The following is a 24395-nucleotide window of genomic DNA, read 5'->3' as shown; positions in this document are numbered from 1 at the left end:
GGTTTCTCTGTGTAGCCCTGGCTGTCCTGAACCTCACTCTGTAGACCAGGCTGGCCTCGAACTCAGAAATCTGCCTGCTTCTCCCTCCCAAGTGCTGGGATTAAAGGTGTGTGCCACCACTGCCTGACCAGAATCCAATTTTAAATACCTGCCCTAGGAGGGTTTAGGGAGTGAGAAAGTGTTTGGAGGACTGACAACTAGAGGCAACTCTCTTGGCTATTGGCCCTATGTAGATGTAAAGACTGGTGGATGCCTGGTCATGACTAGCTAGCTAAGCAGAGCTCCCAACCCCTTTCCTGGGGTGTTTGGTTCTTCAGCCATACAGTTTCTTCTGGTCTGCAGCATGTCCGGGCTTGCCTTTAGTAAGCATTTGTCTACCAACCCAATGTTGTCAGAATGAATGCTAGACTGAGCAAAGGAGCTTACTGGCCTGTCTCCAAGAGCCCAGAAAGCCATGTCCCTGGATGATGACCTACAGCTTCCAGGTTTGCATGGGGCACAACTCCAAACCCTCCAGAGCACCTGCTAGGTGGAGTTAGGAGTAAATTGAGTCTGTCATGCCTGATGGAGTGTGTACCCATCATTTCCAATGTATTTCCGCCAGTGTGAGACAAAATTGGCCCTACTTGGTCCTGATTTTTGATTATATACTATTCATCATCTTCACTATGGACAGTTGGACTTATAAGACAATGGTTGCTACTGGCAACAGCTTTTGATTTTGCCTTTGAGTTGATTAAGGGTACATTTCACTGTTACCTAACTTGAAGTGTAAGAGTATTTAAGATCCTGTGTGTGTGAAAGTCAGCCTTACCCAAGAGCTCTGACTGCTGTCTATTATAGTCTGGCATCTGTAGCCCTGAACACTGCTGATGCCTCAGGCAGCGGTTTGCTGGTGAGATTCCTAAGCTGTTGTTTCTGACCTTATCTCATCCACAAGGGCAGAGGAGTGACAGTAGCATGTATACCCCAGCTTAAATTCTTAGACACAGACCTCGAGATATGATCCAAGACTCCAACCCAACACTAGTTTTCCCATTATGGTCGAGCTGTCAAGCCCTGTTGGTAGTTTGGGTGTCTCCCTTTCCTCTTAGGTTACTTACCCCTCATGGAGTGGGACTGTAAAGTCTGTGAGGTCTAACTACATCTGTGCCCACAAGGATGTATAGAGAACATTGCCACAAATAATAAACAGGCTCAACTACATTCCCAAGCGTCCTGGGTTCCCACAGTAACAGACCCACCTGGAGAAGCTGGGAACCAGGCCATGGTAGGGGTGCTGAGAGCTCTGGCTCTGAGTCAGCTCTACCCTTGGGACATGAAAGACAGAATCCAGGACTGAGCCTGATCAAAAGGAGCCTGGTGTATCCGGACCCCCTAACAGTGAGATTAGGTAGGACCTCAAAGAATCAGTCAGGTTCCTCCCTGCATGTGCCTCCCCAGTGAGGCCTCAGAAGCCTTGTGGAGCTGGACAGGAGCTTTGCGAGTGTCAGTTCCCACAGGCTGGTCCTGGCCCCACACTGCTCTTCCTTGCCCCTGTCTGCATCCCTCAGATGTCCAGGAAGTCAAAGGGTCCCCTTCTGAAATTTCAGGCTCATAAGTCACTTCCCCTCCAAAAGTCATCTTCCTCCAGCTAGACTCCACCCAGTTAACACTCCCAAAGCTCTGCCAGGGCTGGGAGGCAATCCTACAATCTCCCCACCAGGACTGGGAGCTTGTAGAATTGCAGAGTAGCTCAAATTGGCCTGTTTACCATCTCCATCTCCCATTAATTTTGTCCAAAATAATGGGAAATCAACAGGAGCTACCCAGAAGTTACTGGGGAGGGGCCTCTGTAACTGCAGACTGCCTGGGGTGGCTGGTTGCTGCCAGCAGGGTGTTGGTATAGAGGTGTACACTTCTGCCCCGCCTTGCTCCACCCCACTCCGCCCCACAGCCCAGTGATTGGCCAGTTCTGATCAGTGGGAAGGGCTCTCAGAAAGAAGTACCAGACCAGTGATGAAGAGAGAGTACTTTGTGGAACCTCTAGGGTTAGTGTGCCCTAGATCCCATCATGCTTGGCCTCTGGCTACTCAGCATCTTATGGACACCAGGTGAGTGATGATTATTTGATTTCAAGGAGCCTATTCAGGGATTAGTCTTCTGCCTAGTGACCACTTACCGTGGTCAGGTCACCTTGCCTCCCTGGAGTTGGTCCCTGGATATGGAGAGAGTAAGTAGATACAGAAAAGGTCAGAACTGAGATTTTTTAACAGTGAAATGTAAGAGAAATTGGTTCCTGGTATTTTTTTTTTTCTTTGAGCTAGTTACAGGAAGAGTGACATCACTAGGCGTGGCACCTACAGGACAGCTTCCCTTGCTGTTGTAGGAGTCCCAGGCAGCAAGGTTCACCTGTGGCATCATGGGGGATGCATAACTCTCTAGCTAGGCAGGGACAGAAGCTAGAGGTGCAGTGGTCCCAGCTCCCTAGCAACATGGGGTCCTGCCTCCCACTGGGAGGCTTGGTTTTCCTGTCCTGGGAGGACCCTGGCTAGAGTGGTCTCTTCTCTTACCTCTCAGTCCTGGAGTTAAGTAGCTGTGCCCCTTGTCCATGCAAGAGATCAATAGGTGGTCTCTAAAACTGGACCTGCCTACAGATAGGTGGTCTCTAAACTGGTCCTTTATCGGTTGTTGAGCAGGAAGTTTTCTGTTGGGAGAGAAAACCTGAGGGAGGGTGTGTGTGATCAATTAGATATGATCATGTAGCTAAGGACAAGATGGGGTCAACTCTAGATATCTGGCAGGCAGACCAAAGGACCTATATGAGTTCTGCCTGCGTAGGTCCAAACAGGCACTGGGGAAGGGTGGGGTGTGTGGGTGAGGTTCTTTTGGGGCAATATGCATAGGTGTGCTAGGCTCAGACAGCTTGACTCTGGTGTGAGGGACCTGGTGGTGTTTTAGACACGAAGCTCTTATCTGGGCCATGGGGCCAGATCCATTGCTGCCACTGAGCCTTGTGGTGATTCCCCAGATAAAAGAGCTAACACTGGCTAGACACTGCTGGGCCTCTGACCCCCTTTCTCCTGTAGCAGTAGCCCCTGGACCTCCTTTGCCCCATGTGAAACAGTATGAGGTCGTTTGGCCTCAGCGCCTAGCTGCATCCCGCTCCCGCAGAACCCTGCCCTCCCACTGGGTAAGTCTACCTGTGTCTGCAAAAGGACCTGCAGTCTCTGGGGGCTGCCCTGCGCAGCTCCAAAACTTCAATTTGTCTGTGCTTCTGGGTATGACTATGGTCCTCCTGTGTTTATCACTTCTTCCTGCCTCCTGCTCCCATGCCCCCTGAATCAGAGTCTAGGGCACGCGCACCCAAGGTAGGCACTAGGACCCACTCACTTCCTTGCTCCGTTTGAGACCATTGGCCCAGCCTGGAGAGGCCTCTCACCCAGGAAAGGTACATCAGCTTGTGCTGCCCCGGGCCACTCCCCAGTTTCAGTTGGCAGTGGTTTGTTAGATTAGCTAGCAGCTGCTCACCCTAAAGCTATGTGCATGCATTGAGAACCACTCAGCTTGGGATTTCCTGGAGCTGGGACCTGAGAACAGCCTCTAGACCTCCAGGAAGATTCCTGTCCCTGTCCTTGTTTGGATCTTCAGGAAACATCTCTGCCTGGGCTTTCCTCTTCCCTGGTGTATGCTGTCCCTAAGGCGAGCCGGTTGTACACATGGTGTATGAGTAAAAGGTCAGAGTATGTAGCACACACCTGCTCTGAATCTCTGGCTGGACACCATAGCCAGCTGAGGAATCGTGGTGCTGAGGTGTCTGTGTACCTTGCCCACTCCCATGTTGCCCTGGATTTAGTGGCTATCTGGCCATGGCTGCCACTCCTATCCTGCTTTCTCTGGGAAGGAATGTCATCATATCATCATCCTTGTCATCACCATCACCATCATCATCATCACCACCATCCTCCTTGTGAACAGATTGGGGGAAATGACTCAAGGGGCCATAGAGCTCTGTCTTTTTCTGCTTCATCTGGGAGACTTGCTTTCCGTGTCTCCCAAACAGCTCAGCCTGGTCCCAGCCATCTACTTCCCTCCCTGAAACTAATGAATCCTCAAGGTCTAGGGAGGCTCTGCTTGGGGCTTTCTGCTATGCAAATCCCTGGCCTTAAGCTGTGACCACTCACTCGGAATCCCCATCCAGGGCCTGTACCCAGAGAGTCTGAGTTATGCTCTTGGGACCAGTGGGCATGTTTTCACCCTGCACCTTCGAAAGAACAGGTAAGCCAATTCTGGCCCTTGGGTCCGTTTCTGATTCCAGTGGGAAGTGCAGGCTCCCGTGTGCCAGAATCCTGGCCTAGGTCCCTTATGGTGGCTGCTCCATGTGAGGCAGAACCAGGGAACTTCAGGGTTGTCTTCCAGGGACCTGCTGGGCTCAAGCTACACAGAGACCTTCTCTGCTGCCAATGGCTCTGAGGTGACAGAGCAGCTGCACGAGCAGGTATGATGCCAGGCCAGCCTTCCCTGGGCCAGCGGAATCAAGGTGGCAAGACTTATGACCCTCCCTCGCTTCTTCAGGACCATTGCCTCTACCAGGGCCATGTGGAAGGGTACGAGGGCTCAGCTGCCAGTATGAGCACCTGTGCTGGCCTAAGGTATGTACTGTAGACCCAGGTGGGAAGTCCCATTCTAAAGAAGGGTAAACCGAGGCAGTGAAAAGGGGGCCTTGGCATGAGAATTCTTTCCTGCTGTGTCTGGAAGGGTTGGGGCTCTTGCTTAGGTTCTATTGGTAATTAATTACCAGCCATGCCAAACCCACGTGCCTTCTTGCCTCCTGTACCTACAAGCCTGGTCATCTCCTACAAGGGTGTGAGGTGGCTGTTCTAGAGCACCTGTCCTCTTAGATAGACAGGTAGGAACAGACTGTCCATGCCCTCTGCTCACCTGGCTCTCCTCCTCAGGGGCTTTTTCCGTGTTGGGTCCACTGTCCACTTGATTGAGCCTCTGGATGCTGATGAAGAGGGGCAGCATGCACTGTACCAGGCAGAACATCTGCAACAGAAGGCTGGGACCTGTGGGGTCAGGAACACCAACCTGGGTGACCTAGGGCCTCGGGCCTTAGAAGTCTACAGGGCTCAGCCCCGGGTGAGCAGCAGCATCCCCTGTGGATTGGTCTAGTCCCAGACCCCATGCTTGGGCATAGGCATGGCTCTCTGTAGCCCTATGCCCAGTGGGTGGGCCTGACTAAGCCATGTAGCTCCACAGAAAGCCTACTACACTGGAGACACCTAGACTTTGCCTCCCGACATAGAGTTGGGCCCTGGGGCAGGTGGGGTCAAGCCCAAAAAGGCTGATTGGCTTCTTTTCCTTAGAACTGGCTAGTACCCAGAGAAACCCGCTATGTGGAGTTGTATGTGGTTGCAGACAGCCAAGAGGTATGGGATGCAGGGGCTGAGTGGGCTGGGTAAATTGGGGTGAGGTTGCCAAGCCCCAGACTAAAGGTCTTATATTTCCAGTTCCAGAAGTTGGGGAGCAGAGAGGCCGTGCGCCAGCGAGTGCTGGAGGTTGTAAACCATGTGGACAAGGTGGGTTGCCCCAAGGGTGCTGACAGTGAAGAGAGAGGGCACAGCTGTTTAGGGTAGGAGGGGCAAGATAGCCAGTCAAGAGGTGGGGGCTAGTTCAGAGCTCTATACTGAGCACAGGACCTCCCGGTGCCGAAATGAATGTAATGCCCCTGTCCATGCCCGTGCCTGCACTGACTCCAAGGGGCTGCTCATCCTTTGCAGCTTTATCAGGAACTCAGTTTCCGAGTTGTCCTGGTGGGCCTGGAGATCTGGAACAAGGACAAGTTCTACATCAGCCGTTATGCCAATGTTACGCTGGAGAACTTCTTGTCCTGGAGGGAACAGAACTTGCAAGGGCAGCACCCACATGACAATGTGCAACTTATCACGTGAGTGGGTGGGCACCCTGTGACACCACAGTGAGACAGAACCAAGCCCTAGAGATATGGCCTCTGCCCAGCCTGGCCTCTAGGGTAGGACACCTGAGCAGAGCTGTGCAGGGATGAAGAAAGGCCAGGAACCTTGTCAAGGGCATGCCTGTCTTGTTTGTTTCTAGGGGGGTTGATTTCATTGGGACCACTGTTGGACTGGCTAAGGTGTCTGCCCTGTGTTCCCGTTACTCAGGAGCTGTGAATCAGGTAAAGGGAACTCTAAGCCAAGCTTGCCAAGCTGCCTGGTGGCAGTACAGTCAAACACAGTGCCTGGGTTGTGGGGTAGAAGTGCCAGCCTAGGTTCCTAAGACACCATGTCATGGAGTCAGCTACTCTGGGGATGGAATTGAAACCTGGTTTTATGTTAGGGTGTTAGCAGGAAGCAGTATTCTGCCTATAGGCACCTAGGGGGGCCAAGGACATGTGGGTAGATGGCAGCGAGACAGTAGTGATGAACATATCCTCATAGGACCACACCAAGAACTCCATTGGTGTAGCGTCTACCATGGCCCATGAGCTGGGCCACAATCTGGGCATGAGCCATGATGAAGACATTCCAGGATGCTACTGTCCTGTACCACGAGAGGGTGGTGGCTGCATCATGACCGAAAGCATTGGGTAAGGTCCTGTGGGGCATGTTGGGTGGGAAGGGACAAGCTGGCATGTGGCTCTTCCTAACGTTGACACCCCTTACCCTTAGCTCCAAGTTCCCCAGGACATTCAGCAGGTGTAGCCAGGTTGACCTAGAATCATTCGTGACAAAACCCCAGACAGGCTGCCTGACCAATGTCCCAGATGTCAACCGGTTCGTGGGTGGCCCTGTGTGTGGAAACCTGTTTGTGGAGCATGGAGAGCAGTGTGACTGTGGCACACCTCAGGTCTGTCTTACCCTATCTCCTACCCCTTGCTGGTCAGCTTTGGCATTAGTTCAGGGGCCTCAGTCTGAGGTCCTTTTGGTTAAGCTAGCCTCCCAGGCCTGGTGTTATGTGCCCACACCTCATATGGCTCTTAGGGTCACAAGTTACTACACTTCCGTTGAAGCCCCTAATAACCTATAAGGGAGTTGGAGATAAATTGGCTGCAGCCCCTTTCCCAGTGATCACTAAAAGCCTATTCATCCTAGAGCCAGGTCTGGCTAGGGTATAGCTGCTCAAACCGTTTTCCTCCTAGGACTGTCAAAACCCCTGCTGCAATGCCACCACTTGCCAGCTGGTCAAGGGGGCAGAGTGTGCCAATGGTGCCTGTTGTCATGAATGCAAGGTAAGTTGGATTTGCTCCAGGCAAACCTGGGGAATTGAGATTCTTGTGAAGGCATCATACAGACCTGCCCTTCAGTAAGCTTCTCTGTGGGACCAGGTGAAGCCAGCTGGTGAGGTGTGTCGTCCCATGAAGGACAAATGTGACCTGGAGGAGTTCTGTGATGGCCAGAAGCCAACATGTCCTGAAGATGCCTTCCAACAGAATGGCACTCCCTGCCCAGGGGGCTACTGCTTTGATGGGAGCTGTCCCACACTGGCACAGCAGTGCCAGGATCTGTGGGGGCCAGGTGAGGCAGACATGAGCATAGGATGGGACCCAGCTTGTGGAGTGTCTATAACCTACACCAGACTAACTTCTTCTGGCCCCACAGGTGCCCGGGGAGCAGCCGACTCCTGCTTTGCCTTTAGCATCCCTCCGGGCTGCAATGGGAGGATGTACCCTGGCAGGTAAGCATCAAGGCCAAACTGTTGGGAGCTGGATGTGGTATGTCTTCAATAGCAAGGCTGGTCCACAGAGACTTCCCCACAGAGGAGGCCTACTCTGAGGCAGGTGGTTCTCCTGGAGTCTGCCCTGCTTTGAATCATCAACCTGAGTCCAACATCCTAGAGAAAGGAAAGGTCCTGGGGGCTGTCTCCTGCACGCCCCCCACCAGGTCCCTGAGCCACTCAGCATCCCCAGGACACCCATGACCACAGCCTGCCCTCTGTCTGCAGGATCAACCGGTGTGGGGTGCTGCTCTGTGAGGGAGGCCAGAAGCCCCTTGAACGTTCCTCCTGTACTTTCTCCTCCAACTATGGAATCTGCCACGCTCTCAAAACAGACAGCAACACTGACACCTATGAGCTGGTACTCCAGGGCACCAAGTGTGAGGAAGGAAAGGTGAGCTGAGGAGCACTTGGAAGCCATCCAGGTTGATGAAGATCAAACGTGCCCATATGAGTCTCCGACAATGTTCAGACAGGGTTGGTTGGATCAGCCAGACTAGTGCCACCTCATGGCTGAGGGCCCCTCCACACAGGCACACACACAAGTATGAAGGCAAAGTCATCCTAAAGTATGACCACCCTAGCTGTCCTGAACTTACCTTTAGATTTGAGGATGGTGGGGTAAGGATTAGCCTAGACCAGCTACCCAAGAGCCTCTTCCACCTTCCAGGTTTGCATAGATGGAAGCTGCCAGGACCTCCGTGTATACAGATCTGAAAACTGCTCTGCTAAATGCAACAACCATGGGGTACGTGTAGCCTCGGGCCTCAGGTCACAGTACACCTACTGTCTGGTGCCTTTGAGCTAGGTAGCTGCCACCACGTGCCTGTTCATGGAACTTGTGGCAGAGACAGATGTGGGTATACCAATGTGGGCTCAAATTAGCCTATATACTTCTGATGGGGATAATCAACTAGGCCTCTCTGGGGCTGAGGTCAGATAGGTACTTTCCACTGAACTTGTGGCCACTGGTCCGTGTGGTCACTCGGGAGAACTCCTTATAAGCTCAAGATTGACATATGTGATGGATGGAGGGGACCCTATGTGTGCTGCAACCTCCCCTGCTGCCCTGTGGGGTACCTGTCCTTGAGGCCCTGCTTTCTCTCCAGGTATGCAACCACAAGAGGGAGTGCCACTGTCACAAGGGCTGGGGCCCACCCAACTGTGCACAGCGGCTAGCAGATGTATCAGATGAACAAGCAGGTAAGGTCCTGAGGCCACAAGAGCTGGTATTTGTGGGGTACCAGCCTTAAGGGTGGTTAGGATGGATCACATTGTCTGTACTTTCCAAAGGTGACACAGGGTAGTGCCCTACTCAAAACAAGGCTAGATAACCTTGCCTCAGGCATCTAGGGCCATTTACAACCCCCACAGTGTCTTCCTTCCCAGTGGTCACTGAGTCTGCGGCTGTCCACAGCACCACAGCCTCGGGGAACTGGCTAGGCCTCCACCATGGCACTGTGGGGCTGAGACTCACCACTACCACATCTTCTAACCCATTGCTGAAGAGCCAGAAGAGCTGGTGTAATGTACTGGGCCCTCTGCTGGAGTGCTCAGGCACTTGACCATATGTGGGGTGTGGGACCCAGGACATGGTCAAGGGGGACTGAGAAGGCTGCATCTCCTGAGGGCCCTCCCCAGCTCTTGATTTAACTGGTCCCCAGTCCTGGATGATCATATGGCCATGTGTCCCACAGCATCTACAAGCCTCCCAGTCAGTGTGGTTGTGGTCTTGGTGATCCTGGTGGCTGCAGTGGTCATTGTGGCAGGCATCATCATCTACCGAAAGGCCCCAAGACAAATCCAGAGGAGGTGAGGACATGGTAGTTGCAACATATTTACATATGAGACACATACTTCCTGTACTCGGAACTTGGGAAATGCTTTGCTGCTACTTGAGAAAGAAAAAGCATTGCTTCCGTCAGCAAGCCTAGGCAGAGGCGCTTAAGGGGACTTGGGGTTCTCCTCTGGGTGTTGGACAGGCCGGGGTGGGAAGCTCAGGCGATTCCCAGGATCTCAACCACTACCACTGCTGCTACTACTGTTGTTTCTGCCGCTACTACTGTTGTTTCTGCTGCTACTACTGTTGTTTCTACTGCTGCTTCTTTCTCCTTCTCCTTCTCCCTCTTTCTTCTCCTTCTCCTTCTCCTTCTCCTCCTTTCTTCTTCTCCTTCTCCTTCTCCTTCTCCTTCTCCTTCTCTCCTTCTCCTTCTCCTTCTTCCTTCTCCTTCTCCTTCTCCTTCTCCTTCTCCTTCTCCTTCTCCTTCTCCTTCTCCTTCTCCTTCTCCTTCTCCTTCTCCTTCTCCTTCTCCTTCTCCTTCTCCTTCTTCTTCTTCTTCTTCTTCTTCTTCTTCTTCTTCTTCTTCTTCTTCTTCCTTTCCTCCTCCTCCTCCTTCTTCTCTTTCTCCTTCTCCTCCTTCCCCTACTCCTCTCCTCCCTCCTCTTCCTCTCTCTCCTCCTCCTCTCCTCCCTCTTCCTCTTTCTCCTCCTCCTTCTTCAAGCCTGTAACGGGACAGTGAGAGCAACAGATAGGTATATGATAAATCCAGAGTTGCTATAACCTCCCTACCCCTACCCATGGCCACATATGGTTTCCACTGTGCCCTGTACTGAGATCTTGACCTCCAAGCTGGCTGCAAAAGGACAGCTTTTCCCAGGTCCTCCAAGCACCTTCATAGCATAGCTGTCAAGAGACGTGTTTCTTGACCTCCTGTGCTTACAAATGTGCCTGAGACTACAGCTAGCATTCTATGTGGGGTGTGCCAAGGCAGAGATGCCAGTCTGATTTGGGAGGCATGCCCAAATTCTCTGTCTTGAAGTGACTACACCATTCTTGTCTTTTTCTCCCTAGGAATGTGATGCCCAAGCCTACTACAGGGCTCTCCAACCCCCTATTCTACACAGGAGACAGCAGCCTGCCAGCTAAGAGCAGGTCTTCAGTCCCTTCTGAGGTGGCTTCTACCAACCAATCCCCAAGACCCATAGTGAAACCAAAGAGACCTCCCCCTGCAGTAAGTGCTATCCTTTGACAGATTCGTGGGACTCAGGTTCTCATCCCTCTACCCCAGAGTGTGACCCATTAGGGATAGTGAAGATGTTCCGTGCAGATTAACTCATGAGCCATACAGAAGCCTGGAGCTTGGAGAACTGTTACAATCACCCCAAGGGAGGGTGAAAGACTGAGTCAAGACTTGTCTTCTAAGGATCTCTACTTGGAGTTTGGGTTTGAACTTGTAGGTTTGAGGACTCTCAGACCCGAACTGTGAGAAGAGAATGCCCTTGCTCTTCCTTAAATATGATGATGTAGCTGAGGAATGGGCTGCTAGCCTAGGGTGAACAGGAAATGGGGAGGGGATACCATTTGGGAAATGTAAAAGCCTTGGATCCAAAAGTAAGGGACCTGGTGGGCATGGGTTGGGGCCTTGCACTGATTCTTGAGCCCAAGCTCACATCTCTGCCCCCTCAAGCCTCCAGGTGCTGTGTCCAGTCCACCGCTCCCAGTTCCTGTTTATGCCCCAAAGGTACCAAATCAGGTAAGCCTTGGGAAACAGCCATATGTATTCTGGAGACATGGAAATCTCTTGGGAGGTGGTATCTGGTAGCTGACTCTGTGGGCCTGGAGCCCTAAGGAAGCAGTTACTGTACATGGAAAGTTGTTAGCCCTGCCTAGTCAGGATATTGAATTGAACCTAAAGGTTGAATTGGCAGCCTCAGGGAGGCTGGGAGGGAAAAGGCACTACCCTGTCCCCCAGCTGGGAACTGGTCTAGTCTTTGGATCCTTATTCTTTTTTTCCCAACAGCTTAGACCTGATCCTCCCACCAAGCCCCTCCCACAGCTGAAACCCAAGCAGGTAAGGGGACAGCCTTGACTCTGAGGAGACCTTCCCCTCCTGCAAGCCTGTGGCCTTTTATTCCAGAGACCAGCCTCCTACACTTTCCCTTGGGAGGAGGCTGTAGGGATTTGGAAGGTCTCAAAATGCCATGGTCTAAAGCTTTGAAAGCAGTGATTCATTCATTCTTTCCTCCCCATAGTGTTAGAGTCCTTCCCTGCAGGGCTCCTTAGGGTTCTAGGTGACCTAGAACCCTTTTCTTAGCCCTAAAAGTGGCCTCCTATTTCTGAGGGCCCATGGACACTACCATAGTCTTAGTCCTATGTGCATACTCTGAGGTCATAGCTGTGATGGTGGAGAACTTGTCTATGCATGCATGTGCATGTGCGTGTGCATGTGCCTGTTTACCTATCCCAGGGTGTAAATGCAATTAGTAACAGGATGGAAGCCCTGAGCCCTCAGCTGTCTACCCCGTGCTTCTGGCCATCCTCATGGACAGGTATATCTGCTCCTCTAAGGCAAGGGAAAGGGAGCTGCTGGTGAGCAAGTGGCATCTGAGAAGGCCTCAAAGTGGTGGATAATTCCCCAAGGGTCTTTTGAATGGGACCTGAAGAGTGAGTGTGCATTCCCGGCTCTGCCCAGGCCTTGTTGAGGATCTTATCTGCTCTTCTGGGCACCTGTGGCTCTCAAGAGGCTTTCAGTGCACATTCCTCGTGTTGCAGGTGCTAGTTTGCTGTGTTCTCAGTGTCCTTCAGTTTGTCTACTTCTTATCTTCTTACTGTAAGTGGATGTTGGTGACACACTCTTAGTAGGAATAGCATGGGAAGTAACCACAGTGGGATGGATGTCCAAATGTCTATGATTTCCGTGCCGGGAGCTATCTTTGTGTTGAATGAACGGATGCCTAGAAAGAGAGGTGAATGACTACCTCTGAGATCATCTGGAGACTTAAAAATCCTACATCTCTGGACTCTTTGGCACTTGAACTCTAACAATTGGCACTGTGTTTTGCTATAGTGATTTTATTTTTCTTACTTTTGTTTTATTTGTTATTGTGTGTATGATATGTGTGGGCACGTGTGCCAGGGTGCACATGTGAAGGTCAGGGGACCACTTTGTGAAGATGACCTTCACTTTGGTTCTAGGATCAAACTCAGATCATCAGGTTTGTACAGTAAACACCTTTACTAGATAATCAAGCTCAGTGGTCTTTGTTGCTTATTATTATTATTTATTAGTATGGGGGTGGAATGTGTGTATGTGTTGTGATGTGTGCATGCAGATCACAGGATGCAAGAGGATCAGAGGACAGCCTTGTGGAGTTGGGCCACTCCTTCCATTTTTACATGTTGCAGAGACTGAACTCATATCACCATGCTGGCAAGCGCCTTAACCCACTGACCCATCTCACAAGGCCCTGGGTTTTTTTTCTTGTTTGGTTGGTTTGTTTTGTTTTTTAAAATAGGCTCTCATTCTGTAGCCCAGATGATATAGAACTCACTGTGGAGCCCACACTGGCCTTTAAACTCATGATAGTCCTTCTGAGACAGCTTCCTGAGTATTAGTTTTATAGGTATGAGCCAGGACACCTGTGATTTTCTGGTTTTCCTTTTCCTTTTTTGGGGAGGGGAGGCTAGGAAGGTGATTTTATTTCTTTCTCTTTCTTTTCTTTCTTTCTTTTTTTTTCTTTTCTTTTCTTTTCTTTCTTTTTTTTTTTTTTTGAGGCCTCAAGCTTACAAAAATCTGCCTGACTCAGACTCCTAACTGCTGGGATTAAAAGTGTGTACCGCTGTGTCTGGCCAGGGACTAATTCTTACATAAGAGCTGAAAAATCTCTTTAATCCCAACACTTGGGAGGCAGAGACAATTGAATCTCTGAATTTAAGGCCAGCCTGGTCTACAGAGTGAGACCAAGATAGCCAGGGATATACAGAAAAACCCTGCTTCAAACAAAACAAAACAAGAAAAAGAAAGAAAAGAAAAAGAAAAAGTCACTCTAGGTACAGTCCTGACTGGCAGAATGGGGCAGTGTACTCCTGGGCAAGGATTAAAGGAAGCTGGATGAGGAGGAAGGCCAAAATGTGTCTAAAACCTACCAATACCAGGTTACCATCCTCTCTAAGAATGTGGAAATGAAACATGTCTTCGTAGTTAATTCTTTCCTTCGGAGCTTCTAAAGACCCATGTTCTGAAAACTTAGGAGCCTTCAGAGTAATGTGTGGGATGCTGGGGAGGCTGCAAGATGATTGGTTGGGACAGCTAGCCAAGAAGAGCTCTGCCAGGTTCAGGCTTTACCTTCTGAGTGGTGAGGCCATGCAGGGCTTTCCTACTGAGTTATCTGAAGACAGAAGCCTTCTGGACTAGACTGGAACTGAGCAGGACAGCCTTGGGATGAAGCTGAGGGCAGTACTTGGCCTGCTTAGGAGATGCTCTTTCTCAGCTGTGTCTGGTTCCTCCTAGGTCAAGCCAACCTTTGCACCCCCAACACCACCAGTCAAGCCTGGGACTGGAATGACTCAGGTGAGTCCCAGAGGGAGGGGTCCATCTTGCAGGAACCATCCTGCTGATGGTGGCACTGTTCCGGAGGGTGGGTGGCTGGTTTTGTTTTCTTAGCTGCTAAGTTTAGTGACATCTGAAAAGAAAATGGGAAAATCCTCAGTAACAGGCTTGATGTCTGTTATAATCTGCCAGAATTTTCCAGGGCTTGCAACTTTCCGGAGCTATCGATTTTTCCTTTTCATATGGCTAGTCTACATTATATATGAAATGTTAGTACAATCACCTTGTGTGGTCCGGGCCATTCTGTTGTAAGGGGAAGTGGAAGTCTAAATTTAAAGAACTGTCGATAGGGATCTTCAGCTGTACCTCTCTTATCAGATCCTCTTTAATATCAATTTCCTTTTTTCTTGGCAGGGAGCTGGTGGGCCAAAGGTTGCTCTGAAGGTCCCCATCCAGAAGAGGTGACCAGCTAGGGCACCCCAGGGCCATCGTAGGTTTGTAGAAGTTTGGAGATACCACTGCTTCTATAAATGTGCTCCTTCAGCAACACCCCTCACCCAGGCTGGACCTGCACACACTCTTCCTACCTCAGGAATAATCTCTGCGGCTCTTGCTGTCCAGCTGCCTTCCTGAACCAGTGCCCTCTCACTGGCCTTGGCCAGCTTAGACCGCATGTCTACGTATGCTAGTTGCTAGGCAGGGGCAGCGGTGCCTGTAGTGAGCGTGAGCAAATCTGTCTGTCTGTCTCTGGGTGGACAGAATGCCAGGAGTCCCCTCCCAGCAACTTTTGCACCGGCCCTCATGCAGTGACCGCTCCCCAAGGCGGTCTACATCCCACTCATGTACGATACTCAGGAAGGAAAAGCCGATGTTCTTGGGGTGTTGGGACAGAAGTTGTCATTTCCGGGTTGAAACAGAATAGTTGTTGAAACTCTGACTAAACACTATTCACTAATAAAGATTCTATTTTACCAGTAGATTATAGATCACATTCTAGAGGGCAGTTCGTTTTTATTACACCAGATCAAACAATCTCACCTACCATCTCCCTTCATTTTTAACCACCCGCCTTAATTCAACCTGGACGTGCAGGAGGACCAATCCTATCTGGGATCGAGGGAGGGACGGGCGCGGTTAGGGCCCCGCCCCTTCCGGCTGTGTCTCGTCTCCCAGCAACGGTCCAAACCCACCCGGTTTCTTCCGCTGTGTTTCGCCGCTGCACACCCAGTCCTCTGCCATGCTCAGTGCTTCCAAGCAGAGCTCTGCTGCGTTCCTGCCAACGCCTGGGGATATTCACAACCTCTGCGCCTGGCTGGACCGGCTCCCACTCAGCCGCCCCAAGCGTCACTTGGCTCGGGACTTCAGTGATGGTGGTGCGAGTGAGGGCGAGGCGCTATGGGGCGGATGATGAAGAGGACTCAAAGCTGAGGGCCACCCTTACGTCCAGCCCCTTAGTACGGGTGTGGGTGATGGGGCAACGGAGCGGTTCTTGAGTCCAGACTCGTGCTCCTTAGGAAAGATAGTAGCAAACATAGCCTCCTGTGGCTCTTCCAGCTCCTCCAGGGCTCTCACGCTGTATTAGCTCCCAAGGCCATCCTCCCACTTAGTCTGACCTGGAGTCTAGATGCGGTGCCAAAGACTCGGGGACAATCATGGGCTCCCCAGGACAAGTTCGTGTCCTTCCCACTCCAATCCATGCATCTCATGTGGTCAGGGATTACAGCTGCAAAACAGGGTCTTAGACAGGCAAGCCAAGTTCACCTCGCATTCCCACAGTGCTGGTGGCCGAGATTGTGAAGTACTTCCGCCCAAGGCTGGTGGACTTGCACAGCTACGTCCCAGCCTGCAGTACAGACCAGAAGCTGAGCAATTGGAGCCTTCTCAACAGGCAAGGCTTGGGAGCTCAACCCACTTAGGTTGACCCAGGGATGCTCTCTCCAGCTGTGGGTCACTGACTACCTTACTGCGAGTCCTTGCCTACAGAAAAGTACCGCAACCAGGGTTCCTGGGGGTTCCTTGCTAGGGCAGCCATATTATTGGAGGCACATTTTACTTCACCTCTCAAAATGTCTTCAGACAAGTCTCTGCTTGTATGTTTGGTGTGATAAGTGATATCAAGAACAAGCAGAGTCAGGCAGACATGTCTGATGTAGTCCAATCACTGAGGGCCCTCGGGAAGTGCCTGAACCTCTAGAGCAAGGTGGAGAATCTGTGTGGGCACCCAGGATGCTGTATGGGGGAAGTTAGAACCTCCAAAAGACTGACTCAGATTGGAATAGAAGCACTGCAGGGCTCAGGCCTGGGTACAGTCTCATAGGCTTTATGTTTGAGAGGGTAGAGATGGAAAGAGACCTCAAGGGAAATCATCATGCCTGAGAGGGCCCAGCTGCAGGTTTCCAGTACTGTTGAGCTGTATCAACAGGATTTACAGAGGGCAAGCCATCAGAGAGATGAGAATGAGTGCAGAGAACATGGCCTGATAGAGCACCATGTTCTGTGATCTCCTGAGACATAGCCCCAAAGGGCAGGAATGAGATAGTCATGTGCCACTCAAGTGCAGAGCAAAAAGGGGCTCACTGAGAAAGCTAGATGCTGCCCAGTTGCCGGAAGGCATTGCAGGGAGGACAGAACTTCAGGGAGGGCTCCACTCCCAGCCCTTGATGGTACTGCTTTGAGAGTGTGCCTCTGCCTTCTTTGCAGGAAAGTCTTTCGCAAGCTGCACTTGTTTATCTCAGATAATGATATCCAAAGGGTGGTATCCAACAGGCCTGGAGTTATCGAGTCTATTCTATGTGCACTGAGGGAGAAGATGGAGGCCAGGACCGTTCATGTAGGCTCAGCAAGCACAGCTGTAAGTGTCTGCAGATCAATCCAGCCTGCCAGGCTGCTGTGTCTTCTGACCTTTGCACACAGTCAGATAACCTGCCTGTGTGAGAATAAGACAGAGAAATGAATGTCCCTGTGTCCAGAAAGAAATGAAGTCCATTGCTGGGCTGTGATGGTGCACACCTTTAATCCCAGCACTTAGAAGGTAGAGGCAGGCAGATTTCTGAGTTCAAGGCCAGCCTGGTCTACAGAGTGAGTTCCAGGACAGCCAGGGCTACACAGAGAAACCCTGTCTTGAAAGAAAAAGAAAGGAAGGAAGAAAGGAAAGAAGGAAGGAAGGAAGGAAGATATGAAGCCCATACGTGAGGCTACATTCCTCACTTAGATGCTTTCCTGACTTCCCCGCTGTCTGCGATTTTTCCCAGCCCCCATCTCCTTCTTGCCTGATCCATCTACCCTGGGGCATTGAAGACACTTAAGAGTTGCTCCAGTTACAACCAACCCAAGTCCTTCCCACTCTTCTCCAGTTTCCACACGAACCCTACCCAGAGTAGATACAGGCCAGATGTATTCAGCCCAACTACACTTTACTTCCCAACTTTTGTACTTTGCAGGATCCAGGACACTCTGGTGTGGATGCTGTCCGACCTTGTGGGGAGCTTACCTCCTACCCACATACCACTAAGATTCAAGATCCTAATGTGGATAACTGCAGCCTGTCAGAGCCCCTTTGGGACTCCTGCGCAGAACATCACCACATTCCCGAAAGCTGGGCGCATGATGATCTTGAGCTCCCAAACCTTCAAAAGAAGGCAGGTATGCTCAGGTGCATCCTGGGCCCAGAGGGGCTAGTGGGCTTCTGAGGAAGGCATAATACTTAGGATCCTGGCTCCAGCAATACTCAGAGAGCAACCATCCAAGGGGAAGCCTGTGAGCTATGCAGGGAAGCCATTATTCAAACAGGAACATCATGTCTGAGGTTTCCAGGGCTATGCAAAGGGCCCCTGATACCAGGGCAGGACCAAGTCCTTCCATGATAACTTCTGAGTCTGCTTTACTGAGTATGGATCATGTCCTCTCCCCTCATTCATATGTCCTGTCACTAGTGGGTGCCTATCAGAAACAAGGTCCTGAGCTGATGGTGTCTATTTGTCATACAGGCCTAAAGAGCCCTCCAGCCCCCTCCAGCACGAAGATCCTTCAGAATCAAAGGGATTTGGAGAAAATGGGCTGCTGTGCTTGCAGAGGGTGGACCTTTATCTCTCAAATTCTCCCTGCCCAGCTCCTTATGATCCTATCCTGGATTAAAGGTCAGTGTTTACCTTTCAGGGACTCAATTGAAGGGCTCTGGGAACACCTGATCGGCATCCAGCAGCAGCTGGAGGATAAGGAGCAAGCACTAGCCATTCTGCAGGAGACAGTCAAGGTATGGTCCTATTGGGCATTCCTTGCTTCCTGGAGATTCTGAGCTTCAAGGATACCCCAGTTTCATACTCCTTGGCTGAGTTTCTGTAGAGCCGGCACTGATCCCGGGAGGGCAGTATGGGGAGTGCAAGGCCCTGACCAAAGAGAATCAACATTCTTTTTTTTTTTTTTCCGAGACAGGGTTTCTCTGTGAAACCCTGGCTGTCCTGGAACTCACTCTATAGACCAGGCTGGCCTCGAACTCAGAAATCCGCCTGCCTCTGCCTCCCAAGTGCTGGGATTAAAGGCATGTGCCACCACGGCCAGGCGAGAATCAACATTCTTTAGACATTCTTTAGATTCTTTAGAAATTAGTGGCCTAGCAGGACTTTAATCCCAGCACTCAGAAGGCAGAGACATGTGGTTCTCTGTGAGTTTGAGTCCAGCCTGGTGTACAAAGTGAATTCTAGGATAGCCAAGGCTACCCAGAGAAAACCCTCTCTTGAAAATTTGAAGAAGAAAAAAGGGGGGTGGGGTGGGAAGAAAACAGTCTGTGGACCATTTCAGTCCTTCTCAGAAACAGAAAAGCTATGGTGGATACTCACCACCTGCCTCATTGATCTGTCCATCCCAGACCCAAGTGCAGCTCAGGAATACAAGAGGGCAGTGTGAACTGGGGCCCACCAGGAAGCAGGTGCTGGGTGAATGTCTGGAAAGCAGATAGACAGATGCTGGCTGAAGAGGCTCCTGCCTGCCCTCCCCACTCTCCCCCCAAGCCCCTCCCCCCTCAGCCTGAACTAAGCCTTGTCTTTCTCTTCATCTCCAAAAGCCAGGGCTCTCAAAACAATGCATCCAGGGATCCTTGTGAGCATTTAGATGTGCAATGCATACCTGGTTTTGATGCACATCTGGTTCTATGGAACACACTTAACCCTGCAGTGCAGAATTGTTCTTCTATACAGCTTATTCTATAATACACAGCTTATTCTGTAGTGCACATATGGCTCTGCCATTCATACCTGGGTTATGTGGTGTGTGCCTGGTTGTGTGGGCTAATGTCTAGGACTGCACACTCACATCTGGTTCTGTGGATGTACTCCTGGCTCTGTGAGGACACACCTAGTCCTGCAGTATCTGCCTGGCTGGGTGGTTCATGCCTTGCTCTCTGATGGACATTTGGTTCTGCAGGCACATCTCTGCTCTTGCACCAGGAACTTCCAGTGCTCCTTACTATTTTCCTTACCTCTCCCTGTATCCTGGGAACCCGAGCTAAGGCAATAGGGAAGAACGTAGACTGCACCAATGGGCACCGGGTCACGGGGGCTATCGGAAATTGCAATGCGGTCTCGGTTCCTGAGTATGTACCCCAAATCTTGACGAGTTATCTTCTTGTGAAAACAGGAAAGTGATGTGATATTACTGTGGCTTTGGACTTACAGAGCAGTAGAGAGGAAGTGGTAAGGAGAACTGAAGCTGTTGCCTCCATCCACCCTGCTTATTCACAGCTCGGCTCTCCCCACTGTTGCCCTGGCTCATATGCTGACCAAGGGAACTGTAACTTTTTACTGGAGAGCCAGAGAGGAAACAGACCCACTTGCCACCCAAGGGTTGACACTCAGCTTGCTATTTAAGGATTGAATACTACTTGTAAATTGTCACAAAGTGACACGACTTTGGAGCAATCTGTTGTGATAGATAGGATGTATCAAGCCTGTGGCTGGGCCCCATAGAATGGAATCCATTGCTGGACCTAGCCATACCGTTCCCTGGTTTTTTAATTTGAATGAAGATGGAAAGGTGTCCAGAGCATGGGCCTTATGTGCTGCCTGTGAACACAGCGTCACACTCCACAGGTCCAGGAGGGACCTTGTCTTTCATTGTCTGCTGTGAAGCTGTCTCCCCACCCTGATCTACATGCCTTCCTTCACACTACATAGAAATGAGACAGATCCAGGTTTTATGCCTCAGGAGCATGGTGGGGTCTCAGTTTCTGATAGGAGAAAGTTTGGGACAAGGTCATCCTTGAAGCAGGCATGGAGGGACCACAGATACCCCTGCTGTACTGAAGGCAGGACTGAGGGGAGCTGCTCAAGCTCTTTCCCCCCTTTCTCCCTCCCTCTCTTTCCTTCTCTCTCCCTCCTTCCTTTTTCCTCCCTTCCTCCCTCCCCCCCTCTTTCTCCCTCCTTCCTTCTGCCTCCCTTCCTCTCCCTCCCTCCATATCTTTTCCCCCCATCTCTCTCTCCTGTTTTGTGAGATTGAGTCTAGCCAGAGTAAGCCTTAGGTTTCAGTGGTTCCCACCCCCACTTCCACCCCTGTCTCTGCCTCCCTGGGACTAGGGTTGTAGGTGTATGCCACCATTCCTAGCTTTAGCAGCCCCATCTTAATTCACTTATGTTTTTATTTCATTAAAAAAATTATGTGTAGCTGGGCATGGTGACATGTGTCCTTAATTCCAGGATCCCAGGGGTAGAGGCAAAACTCTGTGAGTTCAAGGCCACCTTGGTCTGTATAGAAAGTTCCAGAACAGCAAGGACTACATAGAGAGACAGAGTTTCAAAGAATTTCTTTTTTTTTTTAATTTTGTGTACATCTGGGTATGTGCAGATATCCATGGAGACCAGATCCATCAGACTCTCCTGGAGCTGGAGTTGCAGGTGCTTGTGAGCTGCCTCACATGGGTGGGAGCAATCAAACTCTGAACTTCTCCAAGAGATTACCAGTACATACATACTCTCCCCACTGATCCCCGACCCCCTTTTTTTTAAAGACAGGGAGGGTCTCTCTACATAGCTCTGGCTGTCCTTGAATTCACTGTGTAGACCAGACTGATCTCAAACTCACAGAGTTTGCCCTGGGATTAAAGGCATGCACCACCAAACCCAGCAAGAGTATGCACTCCTAACCTTAACCAACACTGAGCTATCTCCACTCCTCCCTCTACACACACACTTATTCTTTTTTTTAATATTTATTTATGATAAGTACTGTCTTTGTCTTCCGACACACCAGAAGAGGGCATCAGATCTCATTAGGGGTGGTTGTGATCCACCATGTGGTTGCTGGGATTTGAACTCAGGACCTTTGGAAGAGCAGTCAGTGCTCTTAACCGCTGAGCCATCTCTCCAGCCCCCCACACACTTATTCTTGAGTCATCAACTTTTGAAAGAACATGATGAACAGACAGCACAACAGTCACATATCTACCCATCATCGGCTGTTTCTGCAAATGAGCCCTGAGTAACTTCTGAACTGGGTGCTTGGCTCACAGCAAAGAAGGCTCAGTCCCTCTGCAGCCCTGCCCTGCCCTGCCCTGCCCTTCTTTGCCCTGCTCTACATTTGGTCTTTCTGGCTGATACAGGAAAACAGGCAGGAGGCCAGGGAGATTCCCAGGAGGGAGCAGGAGGAGTAAAACCAGCCATCCACAGCCTGCTAAGCCTGTGAGCTCCTCAGGCTCACTGACTGTAGGATCTAAGGATCTTGGTGTCTCTCTTTACCAGTGGCCCCCACAAGGGCCTTTGGTCCTACCCTGAAGCCATTAGACCTGGAATTGTACATTCATTTCTAGAGGATGGAGTTGCCCAAGGCAGGTAGCTGGACTTCTTTAGATATTTTCAGACATGTGTGCTTTCTGAAGATTTTGCAGATGAAGGTGATGAGGTTGGAACATCTGGTACAGCTGAAGGACCAACGGATCTGGGAGCTGATGAGAACTGGACCCAAGGAGCATCCGATTTGGAGGAGGCCCCATCCAGAGTCATTCAGACCTTGATCCCGAGCCCAGGAGCTTCTCACTGATCATACAGCCTCCAAGTGAGATGTGAGGTGTGGAGGGCTGGGGCTGGAGACGAGTCTGGACAGATTTGAGTTTGGTTCTCCCAATCCCCCAGTATCTTGTTATCATCATTGATTTACATTTGTGAGCTCACAAAGTCCTGGTATGTGCAGTGTCTCAGGGTCACTTTCGAGGGTGGGTGGGAACCACTAACCATGTAGCACCCTGAAGTTTTCTAGAGATTCCACTGATAGGGACCCTTGGGAGATTTTGCAGGCCTGAGCCTGCTGGGCTTTTCCACTGCAGGGGGGTCACGGAGAGGAAAGTTGCTGGATATGCAGGAGGAGAGACTATAGGAGAGGATGCCACACCCCTTCTGAGGTGGCCTGGTAACCTACTTTGCCCTGAAGATTTGGTGAGCCAGGTAGACCTGAACCCAGGACCTAGATAGTCATGGCAAGTGGTACAGCTATTGGGTTTGAAGACCTGAATGCTGCTTCTAGACCTGGATGCTGCTTCTAGACCTGGATGCTGCTTCTAGTCCTGGATGCTGCCTCTAGTCCTGCATGCTGCTTCTAGTCCTGGATGCTGCTTCTAGACCTGGATGCTGCTTCTAAACCTGGATGCTGCTTCTAGTCCTAGATGCTGCTTCTAGCCTCCGGGACATCCTCACCCTTCTAGACACCAACCACAACCCCCAGGCAGGGGGCTGGGGGTCATGCCTGGCTGCTGCATTGCTACCTTGCTTCCATATCTACAGTGGGGCTTAGCTGGGGGGCCCCTTCTGCTTCCTCATAGCTCACACTCTCCTTGGAGTCACCCTTTTCTGTGCCTGTTGGCCATGGCTGGCCCCGGAAGGCTCTCAGGAAGCAGGAGCAGAAACTTCAGCCTGAGCTCATGGCTTTACAGCTGCCCCCCAGAGATGCAGGCTGTTTCCTTCGTGAGTCAGAAGCAAGTCACTAGCCGCAGGTCCTACCACCCATTGTACTGAGTCACTTTTCAGAGCTCTAGTCAGTAAGGCAGTGTCCCAGTGTTTGGCTCTGTCAGCACTGGGTCCCTGTGGTCAGCTGATTGGGTAAGCTTTGTTTCAAGCTGAAGCAGGGGACCTGCAGGAGTAGCCCCTTTGTTGTCTTCCATTAGTTCTAGACAAAGTACACTGTGGAGGGGGACACCTCTGTTGCATAGGTTCCTAGTGTCCAAGACAGAAACCTTCCCTAAATGTCTGTAGAACCTCCCAGATGGACTTGCCACAGTACTGGATGTTAAGCCAGGCTTGTACCTCAGGGAGGCAGGAAGAGCAGAGAAGGGCCAAGGGGCTCCCTCCATCAGCACAGGCCCAGACAGCTGCAGACCTGGCCAGCCCTCCAAGTCCCCTCATGCAGTGATGGTTCAGGCCAGCTTCCTGGGTCAGGTGCATGCACATGTTTGCATGAACACACATGGATCACACAAAAACACACACGTGGAGGCTGCTTCTTCGGTGGGCAGGAAGACGACCACTGGCAGCCTGGTGCCTGGTAGGAGGCCAGTGCTGTGGACTTTTGTGTGAATGTACATGGGACAACGTGTGTGACTGTGTCTGTGACAGTGTGAAACTGTGTATGACTCTCAGCAACACTGTGTGACTGTGTACCCAGTGCTGTGACAATGTGAGATTATATATAACTGCGTGACATTTTGAGCATGTGTGGCTGTGTATTGACTATGTGATGCTTTGTGGCTATGATTCTGTGATTGTATACGTGACTGCATATGTGACATTATGTTTGTATAATGTGATGGCCAGTACGAGTGCCATAATGGTAACCTTAAGATGGATGGCAAGGATGCAATCCAGGGGGCCAACAGGCTGTGGCTCCTGCACAAGTTGCTCCTCCCTGATCCAACACTGCCTCCTGGGCCTCCTGACTGCCTTGGGCCAGCCCATTCTGGACTTTGGGCAGAAAGAATGTAGCTGGAAAAACAGAAAACAAGACTTCCGGGTGATCATGCCACTCCCTCAGGGTGGGACCCATTCACTATCGGAGCATGTGTTGTGGCTCAGGTAACAGGCACCTCGGGTGTTTCATAGGCAAGACCTGGCTTGCCCACCCAAAGCCGCACTCCAGGAAGCAGGTGAGGCAGAGAGAGGCCTGACTTGAGCTGGAGTTGCCCAGGCATGATGAACTAACTAGAATACCCACGCTGAGGTGACCTGAAAGAAGCCATTTAGTCACGTAAGAACGGGGTCAGGACCACAGTGATGGCTTAGTGGTGCCAACCCCACAAGATGCTGAGCCCTGGGCCACTGTGCCTGGGGCCTTCCGGATATGTTGGCAATTATCTTCTCTCTACTGAGAACTAAATCT

General features: G+C 51.0%; 2 protein-coding genes across 5 annotated transcripts; both read left to right on the top strand.

The window, feature by feature from the left end:
* The first annotated feature begins 1961 nt into the window (after positions 1-1961).
* Adam8 (ADAM metallopeptidase domain 8) lies at positions 1962-15022 on the top strand. The gene is made up of 24 exons (XM_031388709.1): positions 1962-2093; positions 3069-3172; positions 4181-4257; positions 4399-4477; positions 4555-4631; positions 4938-5121; positions 5349-5411; positions 5493-5561; positions 5763-5929; positions 6097-6178; positions 6441-6589; positions 6672-6849; positions 7142-7231; positions 7328-7517; positions 7602-7677; positions 7945-8110; positions 8387-8464; positions 8826-8919; positions 9414-9528; positions 10568-10727; positions 11184-11249; positions 11517-11567; positions 14007-14066; positions 14460-15022. Exons 1-24 carry the CDS (start codon positions 2054-2056, stop codon positions 14508-14510), a joined length of 2466 nt encoding a protein of 821 aa, XP_031244569.1. The 5' UTR covers positions 1962-2053; the 3' UTR covers positions 14511-15022.
* Positions 15023-15129: 107 nt separating this feature from the next.
* On the top strand, positions 15130-22198 carry LOC116103167 (sperm flagellar protein 1-like). Of its 4 annotated transcripts, none has more exons than XM_031388710.1 (7): positions 15130-15418; positions 15822-15933; positions 16746-16896; positions 17486-17687; positions 18032-18119; positions 18201-18297; positions 21910-22198. In XM_031388710.1, exons 1-7 carry the CDS (start codon positions 15283-15285, stop codon positions 22042-22044), a joined length of 921 nt encoding a protein of 306 aa, XP_031244570.1. In that variant the 5' UTR covers positions 15130-15282; the 3' UTR covers positions 22045-22198. The 4 variants fall into 4 exon arrangements, 2 of the variants coding, with proteins under 2 accessions (XP_031244570.1, XP_031244571.1); XM_031388711.1 differs by lacking the exon at positions 21910-22198 and adding an exon at positions 20880-21269; XR_004123423.1 differs by lacking the exon at positions 18032-18119.
* Positions 22199-24395: the final 2197 nt, after the last annotated feature.

Source organism: Mastomys coucha, unplaced genomic scaffold (assembly GCF_008632895.1).
Source record: "Mastomys coucha isolate ucsf_1 unplaced genomic scaffold, UCSF_Mcou_1 pScaffold21, whole genome shotgun sequence".
Lineage (NCBI taxonomy): Eukaryota > Metazoa > Chordata > Mammalia > Rodentia > Muridae > Mastomys > Mastomys coucha.
Note: the sequence above shows the minus strand (reverse complement) of the source record. Positions and strands in the feature narration are given on the sequence as shown.